Source organism: Amphibalanus amphitrite, unplaced genomic scaffold (assembly GCF_019059575.1).
Source record: "Amphibalanus amphitrite isolate SeventyFive unplaced genomic scaffold, NRLGWU_Aamphi_draft 001726F_arrow, whole genome shotgun sequence".
Classification (NCBI taxonomy): domain Eukaryota; kingdom Metazoa; phylum Arthropoda; class Thecostraca; order Balanomorpha; family Balanidae; genus Amphibalanus; species Amphibalanus amphitrite.
In genome coordinates, this window is record NW_024883219.1 from 1,381 (window position 1) to 23,749 (window position 22,369).

General features: G+C 50.1%; 1 protein-coding gene across 1 annotated transcript in view; it reads right to left on the reverse strand.

Annotated features, from left to right (window-relative positions):
* Positions 1 to 591: 591 nt before the first annotated feature.
* The window catches only part of LOC122374851 (unconventional myosin-VIIa-like), a 61,161-nt gene continuing 39,383 nt past the window's right edge, over positions 592 to 22,369 (reverse strand). The window contains exons 3-9 of the mRNA XM_043353863.1: positions 10,730 to 10,792; positions 10,121 to 10,228; positions 9,665 to 9,809; positions 5,149 to 5,339; positions 3,469 to 3,687; positions 2,336 to 2,500; positions 592 to 830 (exon numbers count right to left, since the gene is read on the reverse strand). Of these exons, the coding sequence (XP_043209798.1) occupies positions 768 to 830; positions 2,336 to 2,500; positions 3,469 to 3,687; positions 5,149 to 5,339; positions 9,665 to 9,809; positions 10,121 to 10,228; positions 10,730 to 10,792 (954 nt within the window). The 3' untranslated portion in view covers positions 592 to 767. The remainder of the gene's footprint in view (positions 831 to 2,335; positions 2,501 to 3,468; positions 3,688 to 5,148; positions 5,340 to 9,664; positions 9,810 to 10,120; positions 10,229 to 10,729; positions 10,793 to 22,369) is intronic.

Consider the following 22,369-nt stretch of genomic DNA (forward strand, 5'->3'; position numbering starts at 1 on the left):
AATGTAGGAATATAGATATAGGATATGGAAAATATAGGAATATAGGGTAGGAATATAGGATATAGTAAAGTCGTGATACCATTGTAGTAGAACAACATCACATGCAAAAGAGAGAGCGTATTCATCTCGGCAACTTATCCGAAATGATATGCGCTTTTACGTGAAGGCTGTTACAGGTGCCCCATGATCCCATCGAGTGTTGTTTTGACTTCAACCGAGAGTGCAGTGCGAGACAAGATGGCACTGTAGACAACACTTTACAGAATGTCTTGCTAAGATCTCACGCATCACATTTTGTGTAACGAACAACACGAAAAGCCCCTTCAATCTTCATATCGCTGCTCTTACGTTTGTCTCAACTATGCACGCAGGCCACGGAATTCTATGGAAAGCCTGGCAAACACAATGTTTTGCCAGACATTAAACGGCGAATCATTACAGCATCCGTTCGGACGCTCTTGAAACAAATATTTTGCAGACCTAGTGACACGCAGGCACCAATCCACTTGTATCGGGAGAAGCTATCGACAGTTATTGAAAAAAACTACTCTACACAAGACTATGGTTACATCTAATATCTGAGATAATTACCGCTTCCTGTTCCAGCGCGAAGACGTAGTGGTTGAGAAGGTGTGCAGCTTCTCGTTGGTGTAATTGATGCAGAGCTGCTCGAACGAGTTCTTCCCGAAGTTCTCGAAGCCGAAGATGTCTAGCACGCCGAGGAAGGCGCCGCTGTCCTGGCCGGGGTTTGTGCACGTGTTTCTGGTTCACCACCACGCAAATGTCCGGGAGTAGAGCGCCTTGGTCATGGCGTGCCGGTTCTCGCGGGCCTGAAACACACACACAGGGTGAAGGGGTGACACGGTGAACGAGTCAACGGGTACAAGCCGAAAGGTGTGCAAGGGGATCAGTTCTAGAGACATATTTGTGGGCTGGGCTGACCAATAGACAGGCACACACCATGATCACGATTATGCTACCTGCCTCAATGACCTTAAATGAAAGACTTCCACTTCATCTTCATTTCATATTCCTATCGCTTTCAGAGTTAGTTTCACGCTCACTTATTCAAAGGTAGACCAAACTAATTCACGCAGGCCATGAAATGTTTTCATGTCGAACAATAAAATAAAGCAATACCATCTTGCTTGACCTTATTGCACCTATGCACGCGGAAGGGAATAACAATATGAGACAACCAACATCATTTACGTCAGACACACGACAACATGAAAACCCCCACACTTCATTTATCTAAATCTATCCAGCTGCTCTCGGCTGGCACCATCCGCGATACGCCAACCCCTCCGCCTTCGGTAATCACAAAACACCCCCTGAGCAGAGGGGCGTGCGTGCTCCTCGCTTCCGGCCACAGTCGACTCTGTTGTGTCGCTTTGAGAGAGTAATGGGCAGACCGTGCCTCGGGGTGTTGTTACGGTCGTCCCCGTGTTGTGACTACGTTCGGACTAGCCCGGCGGGCTGTTGGTTTAGCGCTTGGTAACCAGGTTAGTTCCGTCTGCAGAGACGGAGCTCGCACACCACCGCTAAGACTCTGTTAGTGACACCGGGATCTGTTCCTCAACTGGTCCTCGCACCTCGCGACACACAGGTCGTGCGTTGTGTCCGGTGCCACCCTAGGTTTGTCGACAAAGTCTACCACTATTCTGAGGTTTACTGACAAAATATGGAGGATATTGTGCTGACGGAAATGAGAAGCAAGGCGGCATCCCAGCGGCGCAAAAACATGTGGACCGACCCAGCGGGACCATATGTTTCGGGAGCAGCACAGAAATAGCGACTGAAGACATGGCGCAGCCTGCGCCGCGCCGGCCTTCAGTCTAATGAACTGCGGAGATAAGAACCGCCACCGCGGGACGGCCGAAGAGGCTTTCAACAGCCTGCAGGGGCTAGCGAAATTGTGGCCGGCATCTGAATTGTTGGTTCTTTTTCTTCACTTCCCCAGCTTTAGTGACAAAGTCTGTAGGCATTATTGTGAGCTAAATGCTTTTTTTTCGAAACCAGAACTTCATCTACATTATTTCATTGGATATTTTCAAACACCTACAAGCGTGTCAATTATAATTTCAATTCGCTACAAAAACATCTTTAATTATACTCTGTTCCGTTTCAAGTTTGCAGCCGAAGTGCCCTGCTGAAAGCAGTGCGTGATTTCTGTATATACAGCTCTTACATGTTAAGACGCAAATTCTTGAGCGGAGGATTGATCTGCCGAAGAAACTCCAACTGCAAGCTTGATATGGAACAGACTATAACAAGCTCGGTTACGCCCGGGGGCCGGCCGGTCACACGGTGGTCACTGGTCTGTCGCACGTACCTCGTGCGGTTTGAGCGGGATCTCTGTGATGTTGCCGCGCACGTTGATCTGCCTGTTGAGCAGCACCAGGCGCACGTCGTCTCCCTCGAGGCCGAGCAGCTGAGAGACCGTGGCCAGGATGGTGACGTCTCCCTCCGTCAGCTCCGTCTTCTCGCCGTCTACGTCCTGGGGAGGTGGAGGAGGGACGTCAGAAGGGGAGGTCAGCCACGACGAACGACTCGTGAGTGTGATGATGTGGGTTCATACCATGAACATAATTAAGATAAGTTTCGAGCATACAGCAGAAATGATAGCAAAACAGGCACGAAAATTTAAATAGAGGTTCATAAGCGAGTGAATAAAATTTAATTAACAGTGAGACGAATGTATCAGAAGAAAAAGATTTAAATATGCAGTCCCTTGCCGAGGATTTAAAAAGGCCCAGCCTCCTCACAGAAGACGTGCCGAATAAACCCATCCCAACCCGTTTCAAACACACTCGCCATTCTGAACACAGCTTTACGGTGAATAGGTTGACTAACTACACACACGGAAGATTAATGTAGTCATTCTGCGGGCCACACTCGATCCCCGAGGCTATAAAGGTCGACAAAGGCTGCCAGCGAGCCCCGTCCCCGCCCGCCGCCCACCTGTTGGTTCGATCACACTGCAGGGGCGGGGTGTGCGTGTGACGCGGGGTCACTGTGTGATCGTAGGAACAATCGGCCCGTCAGTCACATGGGTGATGATATGGTATCGTGTTGTGTGTTCGTAAAACGACACAGCAAAGGCACGAGCCAGAAATGTTGGAAATAATTCAAATAAGACAGGATTACCGCGGTGTGGGAGCAGAAATTTCATACAAAACAAGGTTGTAAAATATACAGAGTTAGCGTTAGCATTCACCAGGAACACTAGCTATCGAAACATATGAACTTTTCTCACTGCCGCTTCATCCATTTCTTTTCCTGCCATCCCTCATGTTATTCTACGCTCTTACACTGTCCTAACTTTCAGCCTGTCGCCCAAGGTAATCTCTCACCGCCCTCAGTCCTAGCCCGTCACCCGTTCCGTACTTCCAGCCACTCGCCTTCTGTACCGCATCTCACCTGGAGGCTGGAACCCGACGTTCCCCAGCCACTCCCCCGTCTCACCTGGAACCCGATGTTCCCCAGCCACAGGATGGCCGAGATGGTCGAGTAGAGGCCATCGCACACTTCCTGCGGGATCTGCAGCACGCTGAACGCCAGCCGCAGCGCGTCGAACCGCTCGGCGTCGTTCACACCGTCCAGTCGGACGCAGCCCGACTGGTTCAGGTAACTGTAGTGGGCCGCCTCCCGCAGCTGGAACTGGGCTGCCAGCTCCGAGTCGCGCTGGGGTTGAGGAGAGGGAGCAGTCATGAGGGGGTATCAAGGGAAGACACGGGAGGGAGAGGGAGGGAGGAGGGAGGGAAGAGGGAGAGCGCGCTGCAGAATCTTAGAGGATATGGGAGGAGAGGGGAGAGAGAGAGAGAGCGAGAGAGAGAGAGAGAGAGAAGAGAGAGAGAGAGAGAGAGAGAGAGAGAGAGAGAGAGAGAGAGAAGAGAGAGAGAGAGCGCGAGAGCGAGAGCGAGAGCGAGAGCGAGAGCGAGAGCGAGAGCGAGAGAGAGAGAGAGAGGAGAGAGAGATAGAGAGAGAGAGAGAGAGATAGAGAGATAGAGAGAGAGAGAGAGAGAGAGAGAGAGAGAAGAGAGAGAGAGAGAGAGAGAGAGAGAGAGAGAGAGAGAGAGAAGAGAGAGAGAGAGAGAGAGAGAGAGAGAGATAGAGAGAGAGAGAGAGAGAGAGAGAGAGAGAGAGAGAGAGAGGAGAGAGAGAGAGAGAGAGAGAGAGAGAGAGAGAGAGAGAGAGAGGAGAGAGAGAGAGAGAGAGAGAGAGAGAGAGAGAGAGAGAGAGAGAGGAGAGAGAGAGAGAGAGAGAGAGAGAGGAGAGAGAGAGAGAGAGAGAGAGAGAGAGAGAGAGAGAGAGAGAGAGAGAGAGAGAGAGAGAGAGAGAGAGAGAGAGAGAGAGAGAGAGAGAGAGAGAGAGAGAGAGAGAGAGAGAGAGAGAGAGAGAGAGAGAGAGAGAGAGAGAGAGAGAGAGAGAGAGAGAAAGAACGCACAGACGGGCACTAAGATGGATATTCAGAAAGATAGAAAAACATATTAAAGACAGTTGGCAGTGTGTTTTGACTATAGTAGCAATACGCTGTCCTTGGAGATATGTCCCGCTCGGGGCAGCTGAAGGCAAGACTGGGAGGGAAGCAGCGGAAGCCAGCCAGGAAAAGGTTCGAACAAAAGCCAATTGGCCGCCTTTGGAGCGTATCTGAACAGCGTTATTTACGGCCGGCGATGATTGCTGGGGAGCCGACGGGCGGCCTGTGTCGAACGCCGACAGACCAACCGATAATGAATACCAACGAGCGGTGCGGACCGGACAAAACGCTCCGGCCGTATCAATATGCTGCCGAGACGATTTGTGATAGAGGGGACAGAGGGGACACTGGGCGGGGCTGTAGCAGCGACAGTGCTTTTGGTGGTGCAAACAAAACGCTGGCAGCAATGGCTCTGTTGAAACTATCAAAACACAGGTATAAAGGGAAGATAAACGCGATGGCCAAGCCAATTAATCATGTTACAATACGTGAATAATGCATCTTTTGCGCAGTACGTTATTGAGACACTCATCTTTACCACTGATGGGGCTTCACCTGTGCGGTTAAACGCTAACTTTACAGCTGAAACTGAAACGTTACACCTACTCAAGTGCCTTGTCCAATGACAATAGCGCTGGATAGCCATACCTAGTCATAGTCCTGACCTGTGCGGCGGCGACCAGCTGATAGAACACGTGGTAATTCCGCTCGTCGGGCCCCTGGAACGTGATGCGCGACTGTTCCAGCAGGTAGTCCTGCATGATACAGCCCTTGATGTGCCACCGCGGGTCGAAGCACACCTGCATGAACCGGCCGAACCGAGACGAGTTGTCGTTCCGCACCGTCTTGGCGTTACCTGCAGACAGAGACAAATTAGTGTCAAACCTTGGCATTATTTGCAGAAAGAGATAAAGTAATAAGTCGCGACCTTGGCGTTACTTGCGGAAACGGCCAAGGTCAGTGTGGTAAATCTAGGCATTACTTGCAAAAAGAGTTGATGCTAGCACGTCTGAATGAATAAAAAGAAGAAGAAAAAACTGTTGGTCGCTCACACTTCCGGAACAACACACATCTCGTTTCTAAAGAAACTGTTTGAAAGACAAAACACTCACAAAAACAGCCTGCACTCTGGGAGTTGTGTACATTGCGCCCGCCCACACAATGCCATTACCTCGCCAACACATCTCTAGCATCCCCTGACACGGTACGGGGCGGACCACACCCTGGGTGGAACCCTGACGGCGTCTCTACCGACCGGGTGACCAACTGGGTCGTCAGAGCGACTGACGGCTCGTTCCTCACACCACGCCCGCCCCGCCCAGAGTCGGAGCACACGACGGGGAACGGCACTCCGGGGTGAGCCCAAAGGACTCCGGACCACGCGAGTGATACCACGCGCACCCAGCAGATGGGATGGGCAAAAGAAGGTCAAAGTCGCCGTCATTTTAGAAAAGACACCATCTCAATGCAGCAACAACCTTGTCCTAAATGGTAACGAAGTCACCATCGCAAAACAAGCACTGAAGCTGGAACACGATCCAAACAAGACTATAGATCACCGATATCGTAAGCTCAGCCCAGCCGAACACGATCAAAACATTCCCGATTCCCAACACAGCCATCGCCACAGCATGCTTCCAGCATGTTCCCACAACCCTTACGCCACTATTCTCGATTGTTCGCCGCTCAAGCCTCAAGTTTTTATCAATTCTAGCACATAACCCCTGTCCCAATGAGTGCGTAATAGCATGCCCGGGACAAATCGCCTATGTAACTTTTTATCATAGCCGTAGTGCAAAGAAGAAAAATTCCATAAATTATCCCACGACGGATATTGGTTGCAATTTGTACAAAGGTGGCCAGATCGGTCCCCAATCGTCCTGCCGTGCTCGGCAGACGTTCCATCGAGACCAGCTTCACAAGCGCAGAGCGGGTGGCGGCCATCTCTGCTACGCTAACAGCCTCACCGCGATATCTCATCAGCGAGTCGAGCCGGCGTCAGAGACATCCCGTGGGACTAGGACCGCACCAGCCGCCGACACAGTGCCCGTTACAGCCCGGCGTGACGTCACTATGACGTCATCACGAGTGAGCCTGTAGTAGGAGAATCGATACGTATCCCCCTTCGTCCGACCTCAGGTCCGTCAGCCAGATTTCAAAGACGTCGGATGGGTTCAGGCGGAATGACCGGGCACAAATGACACGCGCTTGGGCGATAGCCTGATCACTCACAGAAGGTCCCAGGCCGACCCGAATGGGGATCAATGCGGGTGATTTACTGTGATTAATCGATAGGTTTCAGACACTGACCAAGAAAACTCTGGGGTTTAGCCTCGGAAGCTCGGTTTAGCATCAGGAGCTCGGTTTAGCCTGAATGATTTCTTGCTGTGGGACCTCGAATCGCCAGATACGTTTCTCATTCCAATGCCTCAGATACCGTGACGGATCTACTGAGTGTCGTTAAAAAAGAACGTTCTGAGATAGGATGGATGGGTGCTAACTACTATCACATCATATTTAGGTACAGATGCGCTTATGAGCGATTTTTGTGTGATTTTGAATGGATAATTTGTCATATATTGCTGCTACAGGCCGACTCAATCGGACGAACATCTTCTGATTCGGCCTATTGTCAACGATTTTTATGCTACTGGCGTGGATGCGTGCATCATTTGGCATCACACGGCAACAGTCTGAAGGCGAAGTTCAGCTTCTTCCTCAGTAAATTCGGCCAGGAAAACACACGAGCGCCGTGGCGTGGTGATTTGATCAGTGTAGCTCGGGCTGACAATTTATGGCCGTCTTTTGGTGTCCTCCTTCAGAGAGCAGCTAGTAAAAGAGCTGGGAGATGAGAGCTGAGAGTTGGGAGCCGGGAGATCTGGTGGTGAAGATAGGGCACGGAGATGCCCTAGCAAGAATGGCACACTCTTGAGAGGACCCGTGTATCAAGGTTAGACTGGTCGGCGTATGAGTAAGTACAGAGGCTGATGCCTGTCCGAATGCGGGAGTCGCTCCACTGCTGAGTTAGTTCTCAGAGCACCCGCCCGAGTTCCAGCAGAAGCAGCCGACGCCAGCTGTCGATACCGATTGAGCGACACAAACCGCTCCCAAACTCTGTCTAGCGACGAGCGTCGGTCCGCGGAACCGCTCAACCGGCAGAGTAATCAGCTAAAACGTAGCCGAGCCGCCCGCAATGTCGCCTGGTGTGGTGGGTCGGTAGGTCGTCATGTATTGCCTGCCAGAGTAGCGCCCTGGGTCGCGCGGGGGAGGGCAAGCATGTCCTTCCCCCTGACATGTTCCTTTATCACTCTCCGGGAAGGCTAGTAGCAGAGGGGAATATTTAAGCATTTAGAAATGAATGTTCCAAACAACGACCACCTCAAATTAATCTAGCTTCAGTGCAATCATGTCAGAGACATCGTCAGATTGATTCCACGCTTGAGTGATAACGTCTGCAATTGACAGATTTCCTTTGTTCTTGGAGGTGTCCCAGACGTCCAATTCAATATTTGTACAAAAGCCAAAGGCGCGTGAAGCTACTCAACAAAAATTGCTTTAATTCAAAACGCTAAGATTGTGAGTGTTCGCAAACAGCCTGCTTTGGGATATAAAAGAATAAAGCGCTGACACAGTGACTTGTTCGCTGTCACAACACAGTCTCGAGCCTCGCCAACTTCTGACGATTCTCCGTCCCTCTGGGACGTACCGGTCGTCATTGCCTTCCAAGTTGGACGGCCGTGTGAATGCTTTATTGTTCTGCAGACTGCCGAATGTCCCAATCAGCCTCCGCCAATACGGAACACCGTCTCTGCTGGCAGACCTGCCCGGGCAGAGCCGACGACAATTTGTCGACGTGAGGACGCCAGGGAGGCTCAACAGGTCAGAAGGTCGCGGGCGGGGTCAATCGATTCCGGCGGCCTCTGACCTTTGACACGGAACTGGCTGTCGGAAAATTGCCAGGCTATGAAACTGTCATCTATCCAGTAGCTATCGACGTCTGTGCGCGATTTGTCGGGTAATTTGGTGCGTCATCTCACTGTTTGGATGGCACATGTAGGCCATGTCACCTGTCATGTCAACATGCGGAGAGTGTTACAGCCATTATACGCCACTCAGGGACCAAACAGAGGTAAAATTGAGAGCGATGACATTTACGCAGGTCCCACGAGCTTGCCCAGTTCGCCCCTGTGACTGGCGAACGGTGAAGCTGCATTGGGCGAAGACGATCTAATGGGATAGACGTGCAACTTTGCGGGGCAGATGCTGCCCAAGATATTCACAGGTGGGGTCGGAGAGTCCCTATCGGTAACTCAGAAAGTTAGACTTCCCTGAATCATTCATTGATGCGGTTACAAGGTCCTTACGCAGCGAGCTTGGTGTATTATGTAACGTAAGAGACCAACATACTGACAATCCCACTAAGTCAGCAGACCACACAGCAGTTGACACCCCAACTCAACTAGCTGTCAGCAATCATCTACATTTCACAGAACGGTTTCATGTCGCGTTCATTGATCCTCCCCCATAGCGACCGCCACCACCGAGTGACACTCATTGCACAGTGCATAGTGCACCACGTGCACAAACCCGGTGCACGGCGCCCATAGCGGCTCTGCACGTTGTGTGCACATGTGACCCAGCACGACGTGGAGTGCCCGACGTAAGGGGTTGATTGACAATTCCTGCACGTCTCTCTTTACCGCACAAGACGCAGGCTCCAATACGCCGGGGGTGAGCGCAGGGACAAGTTTGAGTTGGCTGACTCGATTCCCAGTTCGATGACCCAGACTGCCGGAGAACACTGTATGTAAAGTAGTTCTGCAATGTGTACGTCTCTCGTCGGAGCCCGGACAGACGAAAGGTGAAAAGTTGGCCCGTCAAAGTCGGTCATCGCTTCGCTGACCGTTTCCAGAATTGCGAAGAAGGCCGAATAAAACACCGCGTACTATCTTACAAGAATCTCCCTTGTAAGGTTGGACAACAGTAGAAGACATTTTTTAGTTCCTTGATGCCTCGCACAGCACACAAAACAAGAGTTTAACAGCTTTTGTGACACAATTTTGCCCGCACACTGTACCAACTTTCAACACACTTTCAAGTCCAAATCGTACCTGAACTACAGACATGTCCCGACCGAGGGAGGTCGATACTGTCTCTCAAGATACCCTGATCAGTACTTACCAAACGCCTCGAGGATGGTGTTGGCCTCGAGGATCTGCTGCTCGACCCAGGTGCTGACTCCGGAGGTGACCGAGCACAGGTACTGCAGGATGAACTTGGTCGTCTCCGTTTTCCCCGCGCCACTCTCACCCGATATCACACACGACTGGAGATCGAGGGGGGGGGGGGGGGGCGGGCAGTGGTCACAGCGATGCGATCGCAACAGTGGCATACATTGCAAGAGAGGCTGGTGTGGTTACATCAACACAGCTTGACGTAAAAGGGACTTGAATTGGATACCCTTGCCTTCGAAAGAAGCTGGCCAGTCTTGAAGTCTGAACCGATGCAGCTCAAGTCCCCTTCATTTCCTATGGACAGGACCAGCTTCCCGTCTCATCATACGAACTGCCACAGCTTCTGGTATTCCCCCTCTTCTCCCCAGAAGTGACACACTGACACATTTCCCAGGGGACTCACCTGGTTCCCCTCTCCCCGTGTCAGCGCCGTGTACGCCGCCTCGGCCAGAGCGAAAATGTGCGGCTCCTTGGAGCCCATCTTCTGCCCCCGGTACGAGAACAGGGTGTCCTGTCGGGGCACAGAGCAGCAAGTCAGAACAAGACAGATGTACACGTTTTAGGAAGTCCCTCGAAGAAGTCGTTAAGAATACGACAGCTCTGCCTTTGCCAGTACACCAGAAAAATTATCGCGATTTATTAAAAAGGCATGATAATATTTCTTAGGCAAGCGCGCTCAGCTTTAATTCTCACCAACACAGGATAAGCCGGTTCACATGACTGAAAGGTTCGGCTACATGACTCACTAAAAGGCGCGTTATACACCCAACTGCATTATCCGCGTGCTTCAAAGCATTTAGTCCACACCTTTGCAGGCCCATTGTGGCATATTTGTACCGGTCTCGGCTGGGTTCAGGTACAAACTCACACATCTGATCAACCTGCGGTCGTTTTGCGGGAACACCAAGGAACCATGACCTCGACAGACGTCCTTGGTCGCCCCCTCCCCTCCCTCCGCCACGTCACAGCATAGTCATGCCCGGAACCGGGCTCCACGCGGATGGTAGCTTACCTGTCCGTAGATACTCAGCTCCCGGTACGGGTTGACGGCCACAAGAATCGTTCCCGTATAGGTCTGTGAAGCTGCGTTAAGGAAATTGTCTGCATCGTGACACGGCGGTGAGAGAACACATGGTTATTGCACGCACGACTTGACGTTCACACGGTTAAATTCGGTACGGTAGGTGTTGGGAAGTTGGAGGTAACTCTTGTTGCAAGCTTTGCTGAAGTTAATGAAGTCGATATCATGCGTTAAGAAGGATATGATGCCGTTAAACTACGTTGACATATAAGATATACGGCTAAACTATCTATCTCACAAAGCTATTAAACTTTACCAGCTTAGTTCTATTAATTTCTTAGCCATTAAAGAAGATAATTCACCCGTGAACCTGAGAAATCGGAGCTTATTATGATGAGGATCATTTTGAAAAGTCTGAAAACGGTCATCAAGATTCCAATCAACGCACGCCGTAGAGCTAGACCAAATCACCTTAGTCGTTTAATGGTTTTGTCGTACGCCGCCAGCCGTCATGACGGAACTAACTACCGTTCTAATCTTCAGACAACAGGACCGTCAAATGCTCCCAAAACCGCACAGTAGGGAAATGGAAAAGCATTGGGGAGTGGGGGAGAAAGGCAGTCTGCCAACAGCTTTGTAGTCGCTAATCCGCGGGCAGGCCACTTTTTAGAATGAAATGATCGAACCTTTTAACGTATTAAACTTTCGCCTCTTGCCTGCCGCCGAATACTATTTCCGCCATCCTCGAAGAAAAGTCTGGGCGCAAAATGACCTTGTAGTCGCCGCGCCCGTAAGCCGCAATAAACAAACAATAATAAACAAACAATCAAACTCGAAAAAGTCAGGTTTGAATTCACGAAAAGGACTGTGATTGAAGCGAAACCAACTGGATACACCCGAGCGGCATAAAACCACCAGCATCTACCCCGCACGCCCCTATCACTCCTCAGCGGCTCAGCCACGTCGTGAAGGGAATTAGACAGTGACGACCGGCCCATGAGGCGGGCGGGGTCACCCGGAGCACGAACTGTGTTAGAGCGCCGTCCGAGTCCCTACAGCTCAGGCAGGATGGGTCATGGGTGGCAGCTCAGTCTCAGTAGGTGTGCGGCACATCACGACTCGGGATGGGAGGAGCACGAGGCACGAACCGCTCAACTGACGGGAATGTTCGGGTGAATGGTCGGAGGAGAGTAGAGTACAGTGGGGAGAGGATGTGGGGAAGAGGAGGAGAGAGAGAGAGAGAGAGAGAGAGAGAGAGAGAGAGAGAGAGAGAGAGAGAGAGAGAGAGAGAGAGAGAGAGAGGGGAAAGGATTGGAGAGAAAGGCATGTGGAAAACGAATCAGTTCTGGGCCTAGCCATACCGTTAAATATTTAGACGGTGAATATTGCACACGTTGGGAAACATTCATAGCCCGAGGGTCGTAGAGAGATTGCCAGTTTTCAAAGCCTTCTGTCGGGTCGACGTGTAAAGAAAGTATGGACTACTTTTGCTCTGCTTCAACATAATAACTCAAATCCAAGAGGTTTACAACCTACAGCAGCATTTCGGCTAGGCTCGTGACTTCAAGCAGCCAAGATTCTAAACCACACTTCACCCGAAGTAATTCAGCCCAATAAGTCCATAGTATGCCCAACCGTATATCAATATCAGGCGATGATGTGCTGTGAGGGCTGTTTGTGTTGAGATACGCAGCAGATATAGATAGGTAGATCCACAAAACTCAAAAGGCATGTCGAATGACTCACCGCATTACTATCCACAGGCTAAATTTGAAACGCGTCATTTCATATACACATTGGTTCAGTTTAGCCCGCACAAACCAGAACGCGTTGGTTGAGCGGAATGGGATGGTCAATGTCACGTCAATGTCACGATTCACCGACTCATATGAACCGCAGAGCATCGCAGGCCTTTTGTCCAAACATCAAACTCGACCGAGCAGAACGCACTATAGAGGTATCAGCAAAATCAGTTTCAATCTCAGCCCATTCTCCTTCCGCCGTTCGCAGCCGACCCGCTCAAAACGGCTGACCTTTTCCTCTAATGCGGCGAAACCCAATGCGTTAGCGTCCAAAGCTGGTCAATTTGACCGGGGCGGAACGAAACGCTTTTCGCGTCAGCAGTTACCACCCACCGGAGAGGAATTGGGGTCCACCAGCCGGCAGCCTCGCCAGCCCTCCTCTAAGCGGACAGAGTATGGGAGGAAAGAGACGGTGCGGAGGAAAAGAGGCAGAGATGGGCCGAGGTCTCCGTCGAAACGTAATGTCCAGTGAGCAGTGGCGGCGCCACGAATTTTTGCCAGTGGGGGCAAGCTTGAGGTGACCCGACTGTTGTCTGATACGCCAATCTGCAGAATCCATGAGCACCTTGCCCCTCAGATGTTGCCATTCAAAATTATTATGGTTCTCATGTGACCTCGAAATTTATAGATCCGGGAACAGGGGGGGCAGCGGGGGCGCTTGCCCCCCCCCCCCAACTTGGGAGCCGAGGGGGCGGCGCCCCCTCAACATTGGGGCAGCGAGAAAAGATGTTTCCTCCCTTATCCGGACTTCTTTCCTTCTCGTTTCCTTTATACATCTTAACATCAACACACGGCATGTTCCTTGCCATCTGAATGGTTTCTGCTGATACAGTATCGATTTAACAACATCTGCTGTTGTCATCCCGCTTTGATTTGGGCATGACCTTGGCCATAAGTTTGGCAGGCCAGATTTTATACTGGACCATTTTGAGTCAACTTTGAGATTAAATACATACCTAACGTACAACGGTGGTAAAATCGTTGCTATAGTTATAACCTAGTTCCGGGTGTGAGGGAGGGGCGTGGGGCAATGAGTGCACTGACGTGGCGCCCTCGGAGAACCGGTATGGGATTAAAACTCAGCGAGACTAAGGGCTTGTGTGGTGCCTTCGATTTTCGGTAGCACCCTCAGAATCACCGGCCTTGGGCCCTCAGAGCCGCCGGTAAGGGGCCTTTAGAGGCACCGGTGTGGGGCTGTCATGCAGGTGCCGGTGTGGGCGCTCAGAGGTGCAGTATATAGATTCTCTCAGAGGCGCCGATGAGGGTCCTTACAGGCGTTGATGTGGGCCCTCATAGACGCTGGTGTGGAGCCGTTACAGACGGGTGTGGGGCCTTTAGAGCTGCTGACGCGAACTCTCTACAAGCCGGCAGGGGGTATCAGTGACCAGCAAGGGGTCCTTAGGCCGGCAGAAGAAGTCCTGTGGGGTCCTTAGAGACCAGCATGGTACTGTCAGACGCCGGTGGGGCCCTCAGAGTCACCGGTGTGGGGCCCTCAAAAGTCACCAGTGGGTGGCCTTTAGATGCGCAGGTGTTGGTTGGGTCCTCAGAGCCGCCGATATAGGGCTTTAATAGGCAATGGTCATGTATGCACTCAGAGTTGGGGGTGTGAAACCCTCAGACACCGGTGTGGGCCCTCATAGGTGCCGACGAGGGCCCCACAGTTGCCGTTATGGGGCCCTCAGAAAAATAAGTGTGGGACCATCACAGGCGGGAAATGCCACTAGAACTGGCCTCTCATAAGCCAGTAAGACCTCTCAGAGGCCAGTAACGGGCCTTTGGAGACCACCGAGGTGCCCTTTAAAGCCGCAAGAGGCCCTTAGAAGCTGGCGTGGGACCCTTATGGAGATCTTAGTGTGGTTATTTAGGGCCCATGAGGTGATCTAACGAGCTCCATGGGCCCTTCTGAGTAGTAATATGGCCATCGTTAACCTTCAGCGGTCAAATGGCGCCGCAGGGCCCCTCGGACCCGAGGGTCCCTTTGAACCCGATGGGGGGGGGGGGGGGGTACGTGTCCCCCTAGACCCCTACTGTTTCATATGCATCATGTCAGGTATTTTAGGCTCGCCCCCCAACTTCAAAATCGTTCCCGGGCCCCTGCCTCGAATGACCTTTGGTTGACTTTGACACATGAAAAGTCCTTTGTGATGATTTCGTAGCCGCTGATCACGATTCTGGCATCCATTTTGCTCGAAGCATTCATTTAAGAGCCTCAGGATGGGAAAACATGTCTTAATTACTAGATGCCGGCAGCGCTCTTGCGTTGCCTTGGGCCAGAATTGGATGAACGGAACTGAGGGCACACACCGGGCAAAACCACCGAAACCCAGACTGAGCTCGGACTGAACCTGAAACCAACCGAAACATCCCAAAAATGCTTAAAAGCACGTGAGATTGGTGTGGATATCAACAGGGTGTCCCATAAGTTCGTTTTCACCTAAATTTTACGTTTATAGGCTCTCTTGCTTAAAGACACGCTGAAATTGGTTCGTAACTGAGCTTACGTGGTTGCCATGGCTGGTAGCAATATGCTCCACAGTAACTAATTTCTGTAGACAAAATAGCTTTTGCTAGAGAGCCCGCTTCCTACAGAGACGGCTAACGCCGCAACATAGAGGTCTCCGATACGGGTACGTCTTAGTATTTAGTCAGCACGTGACCATTCTCGACGATTAAGGGTGATTGAGGCCTACCAGTCTGTAGCCAATGTTCATCGCTAACTGGACGCACAGCCAGCAAGTGACGGCGATGATTTGTCGGGAGTCAATCACGGTGAATGAACATGAGTAGGAGAATGAGTGGGAATAGGAGATATGCGACAGACGGTCCGAGAACGAACGTTTTGCTGATGCACTTGATACGGGGACCGTCAAAAACAGGCGTACTATAACCGCTTATCATGAATGTTGCACTGCTCTTCTCTTCCCTTTTCAACATCAGCCAAATTTTGTGGGGGCAAAAACATAGTCTTGCCCCCACGGCCTCCTGCCAGTGGGGGCAGTCTGCCCCCACTGCCCCCACGGTGTCGCCGCCCTTGCCAGTGAGTAATGTCGTAGGCTGCCGATTATTTTGAATAAAGGAAGGCGCTGATAAACGTAAAATAAATTGTCAATTTAAAATATATTATCGGAACATAGGCTACAAAGTTTTATCACAGACCCGATATATTGTGTGACACAAGAGTGCTGATAGATTTTTCCAGACGGTTATGACATCATCGATATCAGTTCATGAACGCTAGAATCGACCGTCGCTGACCTCTGCAGCTTTCCGAAAGTCCCAAGCCGACCATCCGCTCTTGAAATAAAATTCCGCAGCACACTCACCGGACTATTTCTCAGGATCAGAGTGCCGCTGCAGCGCAAAAGTTCATACTGAGCTCCCCAGAGCTCCATAGTGCTGACGGAGCGCCAGACGTGCATAGCGATCCACTACCAAGTTCGCTGCCTCAATTGGAGTTGATTGTGAGTGGCAGAGCCCAGACGAAATCAATGCCGAGAGTGGGGAATAGGGGGCGACTCGGCAATGGGTTGCGACAAGTCTGAAGGCGGGTTTACAAACTTGGAAACAGGCCTAACGAAGTGATGCAGAGACGGGATGGTTGATCAGAAGTGGTTGTTGGTTTCGCGATGTCGCGCTAGGTACATTACGCGCCAATCTATCCACTTGTCAAGCAGCTCAGGTATCGTAGCATGTTGAGTTGACGCAACTTCCCTATTTGACATGCCTGTCGGGTCTCAGACTCCTCAGTGAAGAGCGTAAAGTATCCCAGACACAGAAGCCATTCGAGCGCTGCACGAAAGGGAAGATCACACCGAAGCTGCGCTACAGTTTTATTCCGAGCATTTATCAGCAAATCATCCCTCAGGCGATCTCACAAAATATCTTTTGCAAATACCATGAATTCAATTTTCAGGGCTCAGACACTACACTGGAGAGTGAACACTGAACAAGATAGAACGGAATTGAGAAGGTTTGCTTAAAGGGACCATCCCACCTTAACATTAGTTTTGAGTTGAGATAGCCAAGTTTGCGGCCAGGCTCAGAAACCACCATTTATCCTGGTCGCAACCCCCGCAGCTTTATGGTGTTCAAGAAATTTCTTCCCTTTACTTGCAGGGTGGGACCAGCTTAGTCCCTATCTCTTAACCATTAGCGGTTTTATGATGACGTCAGCAGTCATTTCAACGCCCGCCATTCCTTGAACCCGAGTTTTGCTGACCTTGAGCTCCCTTTTTTATCAACGTGAAATCCGTCGTCGGCGCTGAGAAAGCCTATTGCTTTTCATTTTAATTTGAATATTAGAAGATACCCACCACTGGAACTTGGACTGATATTATACCAAGGCCGAAGATGATCAAGCTGCCTGCTATATCTGGAGCTTGGTGTTCAACTTCAACATGGAATAAAAAACAAAATATCAAAGCAAACTGGATATGGTACTGCAAGTTAAAGTCCAAAGAAATTTGAAGAGCTGACAATTGACATTAATTCTTTTCCTGCAAGGTTTCCATATGGAGATCACAGTCACACCATGAAGAAATATTTTTGATGTTAACAGTTGAAAGGGGATTTATCTTCCAGTTTTGACGAAAGACGCTGCTGACTGTCTTTGGAAAAGGATGTCGGCATGAGGTGCAATTGTGCTTGTGAAGTGGTTATAACTGGTCTTTTCACAGTATTAAATTAAATGTGCCATTGCAGCCAAGTGTGTTATCATGTAAGGTAAAATCAAAACTACAATGTTGGTTTTACGAGCATTGAGAAGGCTGGTAGGTAACACCTGCCTGTGCTCGTAAATCATGCTGCCAGAGTATTCTAAATTAATTTTATCATACACTTTTGTTGTCCAGAATGATTGCACTATTGTTTGGTATCATATTATTCCATGTAAATATGGTAGTGTAAAGTCCGACCAACATGTTACCAGATTTGAAGCTGTTACGTTACCTAAGTACCTGTTTTTTACTGGCGTGGTGAATGTCACCTGGATTTTGTTTTGAGGTGCAGACCTAGTAACTCTGACTACATGGGTTTGAAGCTATTATCTATTCTGTTTTTACTGGCCTGGTGAATGGCGACTGATGTTGTCCGTGGATGGCACTGAAACAAATTTTGAGTGTTTTGTACAGTGTTTTAATACAATGCTGAGGGCTGAAAGTTGTCTTGTTTAGAGTGGTGAAAGTTCAGGATATGCCAGCCACCATGGTGGGTCAGAGTTAAATGTGTTGGTGTCAGTTCGGCTTCGGCAAGCACACGGATGGGCATACGCATCAAGACCTGCTCTGCCATACTTTCAGCCAATTTTACCTAGGTAAGTCTTTTCTTTTTTCTGCCAAAAGCTATGACATTGTGAGTTTCAGCACTGTGGCCTGTGTGTAGCTTTCAGGAAAGCAATTCTAAATAAAGCTCTGATAGTGCAAAATCAGCAATGCAGCCCTCTATTACATTTTCTACAACATCTTACTTGTTCCTTGCATGGAGAGAAAAATGCAATGTTATGAATTCGTTTATTCACATAATTTGACAAGCATGCAGTTACCTGCTACTATCACTGCACAAAACAGAGCAGAAAACATCAGTTGATCAAACACAAGACATAACAGAAGTTTACAACATAGGGCTGCCGAACCTGCTTCCTCCCACCACAGTTGATGCCATTTCCTAGCCTGGCTTGATGTGAGCACTGAATAGCTGCTTTGTCTAATTACAGCTCACTACCATTCAACTTAAACTACTCTCTTTAAAGTAAGAGTGAGAGCGTTCAGTGTTCATAGCAGCTCGACAGACGACAGACAACAAACATCTTGACAAACCAACCAGTATTTGATTTGGCTAATGATTTATGTGCTTGTTGTATCATGGCCAAACTACTTTAACAGCAATAATCCCTGTTTCATCTTGATCTTGCTTTTATTTCCATTTGAACTCAGATCTTGAAACAATCATCTGAAGTGATATCAGATACTGGCTTCAGTTTCTCTTGAAAGCAAGTTAAAACAACAATGATAAACTAAGGCAGGAGATGTGAGTTGTGGCAGTAGATTTTTGATTCAACATATGTCAACCTTATATTGCTTGAGACCTCTGTGACAGACAAACAAATATTTATAGTTTTTTTGATAGTTTGGATTCTTGGCTTGATTTAGCAGATCAGCTGTGAACCTTGACTTTGAAATCACATAAATGTCATGGTACCCGAACGAATCCTCGCATGACATTTCTTCGTAGCACAATTTTTCGTCCGCATTTCTTCGTCTACAAATCTTCGTCGGTGCATTTATTTGTCCCTCAATGCTTACTCTTGCATATATTTGCGTTGAAGAAGAAATGCGAGCCGATTTTCATATACCCTGGTGCGAGACAAAGTAATGCGATAGGTACGAATAAATGCCCTGACGAAGATTTGCAGACGAAGAATTGCGATACGAAGAAATGCCATAAGAATTGTCCTGGAATCCTTTAATGGCCATCATATATTGACCTTGATAAGATAAACGCATCATTCGCGCAATATTTGTCGCACTTTGATACCAAACTATTGCTTCCAAATGCCGACGTAAAGAAAACCTTTATGTGACGTCATAGAAACAGCGGATTTCCCAAAAAGTAAACAAAAATAAAAGTCTTATATCTCGAAAACGGGTGAATATTTTCCGGTAAAATTTGGTAGATAATCATTTTCGCTCTTTGTGATTCACGCTACATCACTTTTATGCCAATTCATTAACTTTTTTGAAGGTGGGAGGGTCCCTTTAATGTTTTGCTTAGCACCTGTAATTTTCCCCATTATTTCTATCTTCCATCACATAATGAGCCGGTTGGAATTTGAGTTCATATCTCTAATGATACGGTTGTGTTGACGCTGGCGTCTCTAATCATGCCTCCTGCCGATAAGGCGACCAGCAGCCGGGGGCCACTGAAATCTGAATCACCCGCCCTCCTCAGCTCGTCAGTTTGCCGCTGTCCTCCCGGTGCCAGCCGAGGGACAATCAGCACCTTCATCAGCGCTCGTCCCGAGGAGGGTTATCAGAGGTTCCATCACGGTTTCCGGGCACTGATGGAAAGGGTTCTGCGTCCTCCACCCAAAAGATGGATCGGCCGACTGTCTCTGGTTGAATCAGTCCGTGTCGAATGAAGGGGGAAGGGCAATGACTGGTTCAACAGTTCAAACGGTGGGTAGGTCGCAGGAGGACAGCAATCAGAAATTTTACTAGGTTGCCAATACGACATGCGTCAAAATAAGCTCGATTATGACCTCAAAGACGGGCACATAGAGTCGCAATGAAGGAATCTGCAAATTACACGACTGAACGAATCTGCTGCAAGGCAATAATGCCCATCGTGCTCCCGTAGTCCAGCCACCACCATCCCAATCTCCATCCAGTCGGAGACCACCATACGGTTCACAAAGGCGCGGGCGTCGCCCCGCCGCCGCCGACGGGGGATCCAGCAGCGACGCCGGCGACGGGGTCGACGACCAATGGTGACGTCACCTCCCCCTCGTGCAGGGGGGGGGGGGTCCGTGAGAGTAACCGGCCCCAGCCGCACGGCAGGCACGGGTGCTAGGTCTGACGCCCCGGACGGGAAGGGGAGCGGGCAACTCACTAATGATATGAGGCTGTGGAAGCGGATTAGATCACGCGCAGCCATTGCGGTAGGGGTATTCTGACAGGTTCCGTTGACGACAATTTCGTGGAAAAATGTGGCAAGGTATAGGTAACACTTGATTCAAGGCCAGTGAATAGTGATGTCTTGGGTTTGTTTTAAGAAGCGAGAGTGAGACGTAGCGGCTTTTAATGATTCCAAGCCAAGTAGGCTATAGGTATGCCGGCCGTTTGCCACCCTGACTGGCTTCCGGTAGCCTGGCTCACTGGCGCGCCGGTACATTGCACGGCAGCTGGATAGATCGCGGTCTACGAGACATATATTACCACTTCTAAATCGCCGCTTCACTTCAGCGCTCGTTACTGAAGTGGATCCCCTTGAGATCTGATCTCTGCTCTCCTAATCTCTATGAACGGTCGGCAGGAGCCAATTATCGGCTCTGACAGTAAATTGCCTCTGGGGCGGCACGGTTGGTCGGGAAAAGCAAGGGGCGGCCGGGGAAGGGCAGAAGGGCATCCATGACAGATTGGGATCCGGCGGATGTCGAGAAGGGACTGGCCCCAGAGATCAGTGCAGCAGCTCCACACGAAGTCAGCCGACATTGGCCCCGTTGTCCTGACTTACCGGCAGCTGCACCGGCTGAGAAAGGTGGACGTCTCCAGACCAATAATCACCCTCTGACAATTGACAAAGCGACTGTCGCAGCGAGCGCTATTGGGGCAGAGCTGCGGCTCGTTGGTCGATGTCAGAGGCGGCTGGGAGAGTCGCAAGGCTAGGGCGGCGCCCACCGAAGCAAACGGGAGCATCAACTCAGAATGATAGCCTACAGAGTTGAATGCCCCGTTGACATCGAGGCCAATGTCAGATTGAGGTTGAGCTCAAGCATGCTGACGCCGAGGTCAATGTCAGGTTGACGTAAGGTCGATGATGGGTGAGGCGGTCGAAGCCAGATCGATAAGGCGCCTGGTGTAGATTTTTAGGACCCGCGACGCGACGCTGCCGGTCCATTTCCAATCGAACGGCACGGGGAACTCGGATGAGTCACACACAGCCGTCACGTGACTGGGACACGCGTGAGGTGCCGAAATCACGTGACTCAAGCCACGCGGCTGACAACGGCTCCCCACTCGACTGCGCCGACTGAGACAATGTCTCGCTGGCCTGGGCGAAGCCAGCTAGCCTCGAAACTCACCGAATCTGTCGTGATTCAGCGTCTACTTAGCTGTCTGCCAATGGCCCAGCTCAACGACATTTTCCTATCAAAGACAAATAGTATATTCAGGAAAATAAAGAAGACTATCTTCAATGGTCTCCATTTGGTTAATAGAAACCAATATATCATGGTGAGGACGCTTTATACGATTGGTCAATGTCCAATCATCATTTGGGGGACGAGGACTGTCTGCCCTCAGTCTTTGTCGTCGGTGAACAGAACGAATCCACACATGCAACTCAACTGCAGGGGTCATTGTGCTTCCCCGAAAAAGTTCCAATTCCGTGTCGGTAATTGGTCATGCAAACGTTTGTCGAACAAACAAAACCGATGCATCAACGACCAAGTTTGCCACAATTACACGAGCGAGCAAATACTAAGTCAGCCACAATTACATGACTATGCAAAGGAAGGTCTCTAACAACGCTAGCAACTAACACAATGCTTTCACAGTCGCATCTAGATACAGGGCGAGCAGACAGCACAACATGCGCCTTTATGGCCCGTCTGAGGCGTCTGAACGGCCCGCTTCGACCGGACAGTCGGAGCAACCGCATGTCCTGTTCCACGGCACTGGGTCAGCCAGCTGTCTGCCGGCCCGCTCCCAGTTCTGGGTCAGTGTCCAGTCTGGTGCGTGCGTCTGTCCGTCCGACGCCGACAAAATGTGTCCTTGATGGCCCCCAGATGGCTGACCGATGAGTCGCATGCTGGAATCATCGCCGGTACGAAGGCGGTCCGCGCTTGAAGGTGAGAATGGCGTGGACGGATCGGTAACATGGAACGATATCACGAAACGCCACAAACAAGTCAGGAAGATTTGATTTAGGGATGTAGTTCAAAGACAACAGCCTTCGAGGGGCGAGTGAAGTTCTGCAGAGAGAAGTTTACTTCGATCTTGATTACTTTTTGCTTATGTTTCCGTGCACAAAAGCTTCCAAAAGCTCACACGAATGACAACCACCCCAGCAGCCTTGCTCGACTTTTCATTCCCATCTAACATCTCACTTCCCG